The sequence below is a fragment of the Argentina silus genome (genome assembly GCF_951799395.1).
Source record: "Argentina silus genome assembly, chromosome: 12".
Taxonomy (NCBI): Eukaryota; Metazoa; Chordata; class Actinopteri; order Argentiniformes; family Argentinidae; genus Argentina; species Argentina silus.
In genome coordinates, this window is record NC_139666.1 from 3948862 (window position 1) to 3961272 (window position 12411).

The following is a 12411-nucleotide window of genomic DNA, read 5'->3' on the forward strand; positions in this document are numbered from 1 at the left end:
GGCGCAGCGGCAAAAAGGTGCGTGTGAGAAAAACGCGCGGGCCGCACTAACACTAAAGTTTGATGCCAAGTAGGGGGCCGCAAAATATTTTCCCGCGGGCCGCGAGTTTGAGACCCCTGGTCTACGGACTTCAGCTTACTGTCAAAACCGCCAAGGAATCCTGTGAATTGGCGCTGGAGCTCTGGCATCAGACAGTTTTGTCCTCCAACTTGTTAAATATTGTCACAGCCACCGTAAAAGTTGTCAGAATTTGTCTTTCTTTTGAATCTTTGAACTTCTGTTTTAGTTGTTTGTTGCCCTTTTGTTCAATTTCCAGGTGGGTTCAGTAGGTTTAAGCCTCTCTTTGAGTGTGTGTATCTGAAAGCTGGTAACTTTCTCTAAAACAGATGCCCCTACTTTTTCCTCACACAATGATACCAGGTGTCCCCTGCCTGGAGCAGAATATGCTTTTAAGTGAGTCCATGAGTGGATGGTGTTGGTGTGTTTGTTTGTGTGAGTGTGTGTGGATGGTGGTGGTGTGTTTGTTTGTGTGAGTGTGTGTGGATGGTGGTGGTGTGTTTGTGTGAGTGTGTGTGAGGTGATGGTGAGTTTGTGTGAGTGTGTGTGGATGGTGGTGGTGTGTTTGTGTGAGTGTGTGTGGATGGTGGTGGTGTGTTTGTGTGAGTGTGTGTGTGGATGGTGGTGGTGTGTTTGTGTGAGTGTATGTGGAGGGGGGCATTTCTGTACCGCATTATGTGTTGGTAAAGAAAGCAGCAGAAGCCTCTATCACAATGGAGTAATCCTCATATCTTGCGTTGACTGCCACCATGATCACATACTGTAGGCCCTGCTTCCAGAACTCAACAGGCCTCCTTCCATCCATCTCCCCATCTATCCAACCATCCCTCCACCGCCAACACCAGAGAAGCTTAAATGCCATTCCTTCACTTGGTTTCACTGAGAATTCAATATCCTCACAGCATTCACTGAGCAATCCAGTGGGGGATTAATTTGCTTCTCCTTACATAGAGCCAAACAGAGATCTCCTCATCATCTTTGAAAAGGGATTGAGTGTATGGTCTCTCGATGCAGGGTACCGTAAATAATCTTGCCAAACTGTTTAGTGGATATTATTGTGGACAATACAGTAGGCACTGTGTGAGTGGAAGGGCCTGGTGGTAAAGTGAGCTTCATCTACATAACCTTGCTTAGAGTTTAGGCATTTGCTCATCACGGTTAACCTCTGAAATATGGTAAATTAATACTTTGCTTCTCAGACTGCTTGGTGGATATGCATTGTGATGCAAAACACTATTTTCTGTGCTCTGTGTTGAGTGCAGCACTCTTCAGATGCTGCGGTGCCTCTGGTCCTCAGTAATGCGACCACTTATTCAAATACTTCTGCTGCATTAGGCAGAAAGGCCTGTTTGTGTAATCACGCAGATGTGGGTAATTTGCAAACATATGAGGCAGAAATCGGTAATCGTTCTCTATTAGTAAATATGGTATAATGGGATGTCGACCGAACCTGTCATTACTCCTAAACACCGCGGTCCAGTTCTCCATCTTTGGTAGCTGAGTGGAGGTAGAGGGAACAAGAGGGGACCTGGAGAATGGGAGGATGAGTGAAGCCGGATACATTTCAAAATTCAAAACCTTTCCAAAAATAACATCTGATTGCTCATGGCTTTCGGACGCCACATAAAATATTAATTTTCAAAGCTCCAACAACAATGTTGATCATCTAACATGCTTAAAATGTCTGTTTTATTGTGATGTACTTTGCGTTTTGTTTATAATACAACTGGGATGAAAAGGGATAAATGCAGGATAAAAGAGCAGGCAGAATGAGAGAGAGGAGAAAGAGGGAATAATTGTTATTCTAAACTTTGACCTGCTGTTTTCCCAACCACACGAGAAGGCAATGGCCTTTTAAGGGGATTATGACATGTGCTGAGCAAATTCCAAATCTGCTTTCAACATTTTGTTAATCCATGCTATTCCATTATTTTGTGAGTGAAGATGCAACCTGTAAAATAATGACTGACGTCATTGGTCTGAATGAGGGAGAGCAATGGGATTATCTGTTTAAATCTGTGTTAGCCGCCCTGACGTCATCATCATCTTCATCATCATCCTCATGGATGACCCAGAGAGAGGTGAGGGGAACGCAGGTGGTATGTCTGCAGGACAGATTATCCACACTTGAATATGAATCCTGAATATGAGTGAATCAGAATCCACAGAATGATTATAATATTACGTTTTTTTTAAATTCCATCTATATAATAAAATATAATAATTTGCCATTTAGCTGACGCTTTTATCCAAAGCGACTTACATTGCAGTGAGTGAATACATTTCAGTATATATGGTCCCAGCAGGAATCAAACCCACAACCTACGCGTTGTTAGCGCCATGCTCTACCAACTGAGCCACAGAGGACCACCTCCATTATTATCAGCATGGCTATCCTCATAACACCTCTTCAGAGAGATGAAGGCAGTCTAGCTCATGTGTTCGCTCAGGGAAAGACCTATCCATGCAACCTTCACAGAATCAAGTGTATCATTCATATGTAGAATCCTTTTGGTGCCATGTAGAACTATCTGTGTGGAACCAAAGGGTGGAACCAAAGGTTAGAACACTTTTGGTTCTAAGTACCATTGTCTTACGACAGATAGCGTGACTACGTCCACACTGATCTGTCTGATAACTCGCAAGCAATTGTGGGAAGGATGAAAATGTGGCCCAGCTAAAATATGTGCTGTCAAAACATTACCATGGTTACAATGGGACAGATGAACCTTTCAGCCTCAAACCAGTCATGACTATTCAAACAAAACAATAAATCCATGAATGATTTTCATGTTTCTTTCCATCGAATGTCTTAGTTGTATGATTGTATGTCTTGCAAATGATTTAGAATTTGAGTGTGCACTATTTATTAAGTCTGCCAATGACGACGAAAGCAAGCATAGATGATTGGTCAGCTAGCCAGCTGGTTTAGCCAGTCACATTTCATACGAAATTAAAGGGGTGCTTATTATACTTTTTTGGATACAAAACAGTGCCTCTACAAATAGCCAATTACTATAAAAACCAACGGTTTTAACTGAGTTTTGATACTTTGTAAAGTAGGTTGTATTGCCACTGAAACCAATGGGCAACGGGTTGATTTTCTGGTGTGACAGCACTGTAAAAGTCTTTAAAAATCAAAAATTATTCCACGATTTGTAGTTTAGGCGAAGTAGCATCGCGTTAGAATTACGATGCCTGACGTAAGACAATGCAGTAAGTACCTATTCTTCTATGAGTGAAGGTTCTCCTTAAACTGCGGCACTTTCCTGCCAACTCACCACACCTGTCCACACCAGGGGACCAATCAGCGGTTCAGCTGGCACCGCAACCTGGTGGCCACTCATGTTACAATTGTAGTTCTGCTCAAAAAGACAATTGCCCACTGTAATTCAAATGGCAGAGTTGGTATTGTTCCTGGCCAAATGAGGTTGATTCCAGCGTGACTTTTATGTTCTACAATTACTTTAAAATATACAAATTCATGCCTTGTTCATTTTTTTTTAGATCGGATGATAGAAGCATTTCTTTTATTTCTATAAACTGTCATATGGAAGAGTCTGGGCTCCGGAAAAACACTGAAATGAATCAGATGACGTCAGACTTCAATGTGTCCATTTCTTTTACAGTCATTGGTCCACACTCACCTATTACCATTCCACTGCCCTCTTCCTCTCCGACATTTAAGCAGAACATGGATAACTATTTTTATGAATAAGTGACTTTTTCTGTATTCAGAATTTGAGGATTTGTATTACGCAGAATACAGCATGTGCTGTCATGATGACATTGACCTGTAATAACCTGTAATCTGGAATGTTGTCGATGGACAGGTTGCCATAACGTAGACACACACTCACAGACTGACATGTGATGTCCAGGCCAAGCTTGCTTTGGGCCTACAGAATATTGCATATAGTCTTCACAAGTATGCTTTGTAAATAGGATATGGGCACATTAGCAGACATGTTGATAGACACTATCAACTCTTCTTACACACTGGAGTAGGCCTAATTCAAGCATGAATCATCCTTTTTTACTTTGAGAAGTAGTTGCTTCATATTGTGTGTGAAGTGTGTGTGTGTGTGTGTGGGGGGGGGGGGGTTAGGGCTCACATCAATTACATTTACATTTATGGCATTTAGCAGACGCCTTTATCCAAAACGACTTACAACAAATACATTTGTTTAAGTAAGTGAATCATCTATCCATCAGTCATCATAAGATAAAGTAATCCATGCTCAGACCAGGGGCCATTGGCAGTCACAATATATCAAAGAATATCATAACATAACAGTCTTGTGCTCACTAAACTGACCCTGACATGTGTGCTATCCTCTGGTTCCTCTCATGTCCAACCAGCCCAACACCATGGATGTAACCCCGCCTCCTAAGGAAATGGGAGCGCGACACGTGATTTATTTGCCAAAATTCACTATGGCGGATTTGAATTCGTCAGTGAATGATTCTCTCCCCTGGCGCTTTCCTCCAACGGGTCCTAAACCCTCCACTTTGGACATACAGTAACAGCAGTGGTGGAGCTACCGCGCACGGAGAGAGTGGTGGGAAGAAATCAACACATTTCTTTTGGAATACGTCTGTTCAGGTATCTCTCCGATCCAACGAAAACATGCACCCTTAGTTCAGCGCTCGGGTTGCTAGAAGAGAGAGAAACAAAAATCATGTTTGTCTGACTTGGTGTGATGTATTCAAAACTCGTCATACGGAGGTGAACTTCGTATCGTTGTTGTATTTCTTGAGATTTTACTTTTCTCCCAAGTGTAACCACCGCTTATAGTTTTTGCGAGGGATATGTTACAGAGATACTACCTATCATTATCCCATGATGTATTAGATATTGATACATTATTGGACATCACTAACGGTGTAGAAACCTGTGGGAGAAACATGCGTGCAACTGTTACATTGTTCCAATGGAGCACTAGTTGAAAATGATGGGGACTGTCTTTGATTAAATGCATGTTTTCAAATGGACGGGTCTTTTTATTTTATATATATATATATATATTTTTTTTTTAATTAATCTCTCCTCCCTTATGATACTACCTGGTGTGTCATTTACCGCATTTGAACTTTCATTAAGCAGGCTTTAACGTCATGTTTCTCAATGCTCTGTATCTCGGTGTTCTTTGGCATAAATCGGAGCCTATTACTTTTTTCGGTCATGGGGAGATAGTCTGGCCGAGCTCTTGCTCAAATCTAACCACACATTACAGAATAGTAGCCTAGGTTGAAAAGGATGTAGGGATAGTGGCTCCTGGCAGAGTGTTAAATGAGTAATGCATAGCTGGGAGGAGTGTCACCATCATATGTTGGGCCAAGTTGATGGTGATGGGCTGGCTTTGAAATGTATCAGTCACTTAAGAGTCGTACAACTGTCAATAATAGACATCAGTTGTCATCGGACATCCAAAAAAATGTTTTCTGATATTGAGGTAACAATGTCGGCCTACGTCTAACAAAATGATGTATGTTGTTCTGCTCTTCTCCAGTAATAAGTGTACACATGTTTGTGTTTGAATGTGCATGTTCATGGGTTTTTGTTCAAGCGTGTTTGTGTTGATGTTAGCGTTGTGTATTTGTTCAAGCTTGTCAGTGCATGTCTGTGGGTGCATTTGTGTTTGCCTTATGTGTAGTAGTCTCTTTCCACAGCTGCTGTGATGTTTTAGTGAAAGTCTGTATGAGTTTGTCTAACCGATGTGCATTTGTATGTTTGACTTTGGGTTTTCTGGTGTTTGTCTGGTTGTATGAATGTGCATGTCACTACTTCATTCAGGTTAGGTGACATCAGTGGATGAGTTTTTGAGTTGTCGGGCCCTCACACTGAAGTGCAAACACACCAGCGCTAATCTCTGCTCTTGCGCCTAGCCTCTAGCGGAAGCTATTCTTTCCACATTCCAGCTCCCAAGGACTGGTGTTCCGGACTCGTAAATTCCAGGCCTCACAGGAAGAAGGTCATAGCAGCCTTCCAAGAACTTGGCATAGAGGACCGATATTTAATGACAGCTCAACCTTGGAAATGAACGGTGTACAGTAGTTTGAGCCCATGACTACAGTTAAGAAGAGCAGTTTCCTCAATGGTCCATGCTAATCAATGCTGTTCTTTGGTGATTGATGATGAACATTAATGTGTGATATATTGCTGTTGCCAGATAGTGCTGCGGTGTAGCCGAAGCTCTGAATGCAGTTGCCAGGTGGTGCTCTGGAGTGTATTTATGATCAAAACTATATATAAATATTATGAGACACATAGGTGGAGTGATTGGTGGTTTTTAGATTATTTTCATTTGGATATCTTTAAGTCATGAGTTTTACAATGCTTTATTTCACAGGCAATACTTTAGCCTGTGTCTCGGGCCTCGTCAGCACCTGACATTTAAAAATAACTTCACAATCCGATCATTTTAGATACCGGATAGAAGAGGTCTGATTTTATTACCAGGTATGAAAGGGGTCTCATTTTAATCTAATACCAGATAAAGAAGGGGTCTCAGAGTGTTGAGGCTCTGATAACTGCCCCGGGATTCAACCTGCACCCGGCCCGCAGAGCATCCATCCCATTGTTCTTTGTCTGGACTTGGCCTGTCTTGCGCAAAATTGGCGTTTCCACATAAACCTAGAACTTCCCTTGAACCAGCAATTATGAAGAGCTGGCAATTGGAGAACGCTTGGTTGTTGTTGTTGACGTCTGTTGATGTTGTCACTCTAATGGACGCTAATGGTCTATTAGCTCTTGTCTTGCTCGGAGACGAGGTGACATGAGCCCTCGGTGAGCACACACAACCAGCAGGGCTGAGTAAACAGTTAAGCCTAGCCTCTAATCCACTCCCCTGCTCACTGCACCAACTCTGCAGAGAGAGGATTGACAAGGGGTGGATGTGAGGGTGTTAGAGAAGTATAGACAACCAGTTGAGGGAACTATGAGGTGGAAAGGGAGGGAGAAGGATGGGATGAGTGTGGGAGGAGAAGGATGGCATGAGTGTGGGAGGAGGAGGAGGACAGAGACCAGTTGAGGGAACTATGAGGTGGAAAGGGAGGGAGAAGGGTGGGATGAGTGTGGGAGGAGGAGGAGGACAGAGACCAGTTGGGGAGGGTAGGGACAGAAGGGAGCGTGACTAAAATGGAGCTGAAGAGATGTTCAGAAACAACTCGTATTCCCTAGCCACCTGTTTAGACCTCAAAGGGTTGGATAGGTATTTAATCAAGGTGAAAAAAACTTCAGATAGCCTATCAGAGAACAGAGCGGAGCTCCCGTCCTTCTTACACCTATCCAACCCTCTCAGATGGACAGATATCTATAGAGTAGGGACTGGGGTCTGCTTCTGGACAGGCCTGAGAGAGGGCTAGTTAAGGGAGCTGTCATTCAGGAGGCTCAGCAGACGGCAGGGAAAGTGGTCACTTCCTGCTTTTTGTTTGCCTCAAAATAGACAGGCTTTTGTCTCTGTGGCCCAACGCGGGGGTGTCAGGGCTGTCACTGCAGAGACATGCTCAGTCTATTATCACTGGAGAGGTTGGTCTACATGTTGTGACAGAAATGTCATTTCCCTTTAGAACATTTCTATTGGAGAATAGAGCATTACACAACATGACAGTGAAAATAATAAGAACAAATAATAATGTGTATGAATGACTAGCCTAACAATATTCACGTCATGTAGGTTTTCAGATTGGCATATCTGGCTGAGAGGAGATGGTGGTAGCGGTGGTAACCCTGGTGTCCTGGCTACATTCCCAATTCACATAATGCAGAAATACATGACCAATATTTCAGTGTGTGGACTGCCCCATTGCTAGAGAGAGTTGAGTCTTTTTAACTGTCCCATCACCGGCTTGAAAATGGACTACGACAGGAAGCTTGGTGGAAAGCCTGACATTATTATATTTGCATTCCTCCATGAAATATTTGGCAGAGTGTGTGGATGTATGGAATGAAGTATTGGAACTGGAGATATTTCCTAACAGTGCATGTTGAGGCAGAGCTGTTTTATATGGCCTAACTTTGGACTAAACTGCTGTTTGAAATCAGTACAGGGATGTCAGTTGGATTTTCCAAGGCTGTTTAGTTCTGCCGAAATGTTGAGTAATCTTGTGCTTTTTATTGCAACAGTTGTTTTGGGGCGTTGCTGTATATTGTACTGTGAACGATGAAGTCAAAATGGCCGCTGTTTAGTGGTCACAGGTAGGAGTGAGTGTTGTCCTGGGGTGAGCTCAGTTGGGTCAACGTAGTGCTACGTTTTTTATCCATACCTATTGTATCTACGTTTCTTGAAAACGATTTTTTTTTCACTCACACAAAATTTCGAATGTAAAGTCTTGTATAACTCTTATGACATCTAAAGAGCTTTTGACAGCCATGGCCACTTTTCCGAATACAATTTATTATGGAAAAATTTACTTTATTTTTTATTTTTATTTTTTTAATATTTTCATGTCTTGCAATGTATCCGTCTTAACAGATTGAATGACTTATAATGGGCATTGTACCAACATAAACTTCCTTCCAGTAACGTCCAGCTTTAAAGTTGGCTGCGTTTCCTTCATCCTGGACTCACCCCAGGTATGAGACACACCTCCACTATTCTCTCTTGTGTCAACACGCCACGGTCCCCATGCCCTGCCAGGTCTCAATATCACCCAGCAATTGAATATCCATGTGATTGTCTGAAAGCTTCTGCCTGTTCCTTTCTTGTAAACAGTTGATTGATGCCATTCCAGCGGGCTGCGGCTGTAGTATTGAGTCAACACAGCAAGCGTCCTGTCATGTCAGATAGGGTGTCACTTTCCCCTCTGTACAGTCGGGCCCCCACCCCCCCACCCCCCCGCGCCTCCATTGCACTGCCTCCCAAGTGGCCAATCGGCAACAATGCGTTCAGACAACCATGTCTTCAAATTGACTAATTGACAGCTGGACTAAAAACTGTCTATCAGTGTTTTTGACGTGCCTCAAGATGCGCGAGCAGGTACTGAAAGTTTGGTAATCGCTTCGCTCGGGTTCCGCCCATTTTGGGCCTGCTACACTGAAGCAGCGGTTTTTGTAGGTAAATGTGATGCGTGTCTGTGTCTGTGCCTCTCCCTCTCTCTCTCTCCGCTCTCTTGGGAAAACAATTCCACAACAACAACAAAAAAAATATATTAACGTGTCAATCCTCCGTGCCGTTCTCGATACACATGTGAGCGTGTACACGGCTGGTTATCGTAGTCCCCCCCCCCCCCCCCCCCCCCCCCCCCCCGAGTGAATTATTCATAGTCAATTAGGCCTTCGAGGCAGCGGCCGCCTTAACACGAGAACTGCATTTCAATGATTAATTCGGTGCACTACGCAGGGCCCTAATTGTTGTTTACCACTCACGATCTCGACCACATGTTATTTTTATGCCGTCATGATGATTCTTGTACGGCTGGCAGCGCTCCGGGAAATTAACTCCGTTATGGGCTTCAAGAGCCATATTTCTGTCAAGTGCCATGAAACATTTCTTAGACCATAATTCCTGTCCAACCTGTTTGTCAGTCTTAAGGATGTGTAAGTGGTATTGAAGTACAATAAGGTAGAATAGATGCTGTTTAGATCTCAAAGGATTGGATGGGTATTAAGCAAGGTGGAGAAAACTCCAGATAGCCTATCAGAGAACAGAGTGGCGCTCCCATCCTTCTGATCCCATCCTTCAGACTGATAGTTACCGCCAGTTGATGTCTCTCTGTTCCTATGCCCCCCCCCCCCCCCCCCCCACTCCCCCAACCTGTCATGGAAGCTTTTCACGACACTCATCATAGTCTAGGATCAACTCAACCGCCACATCTCCTTTAAAGACGTTGTGTGAGTGTGACCTGGTGTTTGAGGACACCGTTCACGGGCTCCGACATGCTGTGAAAGCGTGGTCCAGATGGGTATGTGACAGACACAGATAGGGCTGGGCTGGTTGAAAATAGCAGCACGGCACGTTTGGAAATCTCTCACGCCTCATGGCTTGGCAGATCAGACGACAAAGCCAACCCCCCCCCCCCCACCCCCCCCCACCCACCCAATCCCCACTTCTCGCCAGATTGTCACTTTGAGTATGATGTCACAGGATCCCTCCAGGTTATACTGTATCCATGTTGCCACAGATGCACATGCATGCTCTTATTCAACACACATACACACGTGCACACAATCTTATTACACACACACACACACACACACACACACACACAGCTGAGTTGACTTCTCAAGCTTCCCCTGGTTTTTGCAGCAAGAGGTTGCTGTGTAAGTAATGCCTACCGTACTGAGTCTCTCCGCTGTAGCTTCCGAGGCGGCAGGGAGACGTTGCACACTCCATTTAACATTCGCACCCACACAGGGACACACAACCGGCCCACAGCCTGCCTCCACACGAACACACACTCCAGTTGAAGGTGTTTTTCTTTTGTTGCGGCTGTTTAAGGGGGCTGAGGCCTATCAAATCGCTGGGGAATACAGTCATATGGCACTTGGTTTAAATGCCATTGGCAACAATGCGGTCCTTTGAAATGAGAGGGTGAGGTTGGATGTTCTGCTTTCTGTGTTTCTGTGTTCATTCATAACGAAGTAAGACATCCTAATGGAACACTGATGGCCGTCAATGTTTCCATGAGGTTTTATATGGGTAAATGTAAAGACCATGAAATAAAAGCTATGCTCTCTGTTGCAGACCAACATTTTCCTATGAAATCATAAAGCACTTCCCTCCAAAATTGTTCTAAGCAACAAAGTTCCAGAGTTCTGCTTTGTTTACCCTTGCCAATGGACAGCATTGACACCATTGGAGTTGTGATGGCAACATTACTGCGAAGCACTGTGGGAGTAGCCACTGGCTCCTCCCTGTTAGAATGTAACCCCAACCGCCCTTTAAAGGTGATATGTCCATTATGATAGAAACTGCCTTCTTTATACTACAGTATACTTTAGTCCTCATCTTTATACTACAGTATACTTTAGTCATAGTCTTTATGAGGGAAAGGGAGAGTGTATCTACAGCAGATTTAATAGGTGCAGAGAAGTGAAATATGATGTGAAGAGCAGAACAGTTTGATGTAACTCTGGAGGGTTCGTGTATAGTGAACCCCAGACTATGGGCTCCATTTTGCCTCTGCAAAAACCCCACAAATGAATGAGGTGCAAACCTCATTTTGTTTTATTAAACATACCAGGAGAGCCTGGTTTAGCCTGTGCCTCGGTGTGTTGAGTCTCAGTTATTCTCTCTCATCACTGCCCTCCTTACTGCCAAACCTTTTGTTCTGACTGCTACACTGTGAACTTGAGAGTGGTCCAGTTTCCCCAACCCCAGCTCTGAACTCTATCCCAAAGCAAGCAGCGGGCCGGCCATTTGGCTGAATGAATCAAGGATCACACCTTGAGACTATTGATACTCACCCGGGAGACAAGGTAGACAACAGTAACACTCCAACATAGTGATATTCAATCCTGGTCCTGGAAAGCCACAGTGGGTCCAGGTTTTTGTCCCAGTCCGTCCCTGATTGCAATACTATGTCTGAATAATTGATGCAGTATAGTGAAAAATAATAATATCGCGATACTCCTAGACAAAAAAAATAGCCTGTCGTGCTGCAGCTCTCCATGACCGGTGCTGAGGATCGCTGAACTAACGCCTGAGCCACACGCAGGAAACACTCTGCAACACTCTCATCTGATATGACAGCATCTGCTCTGCTGAGTGAGTGTAGAGCGAGGTTTTTCCCCCCTCCTATCCTAAGTAGGCAGCACCCAGTCAGTGCCTGTGTCACACACCGTACGCTGCCTCCCTCCACAGAGGTGACGGCTTCATCTTCCCCCTGACAGCTGAGGAGCTGAGGACGAGGTGAGGCCAAGGGGGGAGCCTGCGCGCCTTAATCCCTGAGTTCATGCGTTGTTGCCTGATTGATGTTGTCATACAATAACTCACGGGTTTGTTAACCCCCGACACTAACCCGGGATAAGATTTCCCACAAGCCATGCTAACGCATGTTTTTCTGTGTGCCCTTGACAGGTTGGAGTTCTCGGGGGTAGAAAGCAAAGCCCACAGCGACACAGGGAGACACTGGCTTTCCACATCCGAGCTGCTGTTGCCATCATGAGCCCTTGACAGAATCGCCTCACCTTAAACCCCCGCCCCGTCCCCCTCCCCCCCGTCCCCCACCCCATATCATCGCCAACTCCCTGGCAGTACTAAACCAAGCCGGACAGCTAATGGTGGTGTTGACCTCACACACCACAGAGGAGCACTGAGGCCCCCCCCCCTCAGCCCCACCTCTCCCTCAGTCACACCTGTCAACAAACGCCCCCCCAACCATGAGTTCCCACCGCCGTCCAGGTAAGAG

At 44.7% G+C, this 12411-nt stretch overlaps 1 protein-coding gene across 1 annotated transcript in view; it reads left to right on the top strand.

Annotated features, from left to right (window-relative positions):
• Positions 1-12301: 12301 nt before the first annotated feature.
• The window catches only part of hdac4 (histone deacetylase 4), a 112490-nt gene continuing 112380 nt past the window's right edge, over positions 12302-12411 (top strand). Inside the window, 1 exon segment of the mRNA XM_083682066.1 lies at positions 12302-12404. Within this exon segment, the coding sequence (XP_083538192.1) occupies positions 12383-12404 (22 nt within the window). The 5' untranslated portion in view covers positions 12302-12382.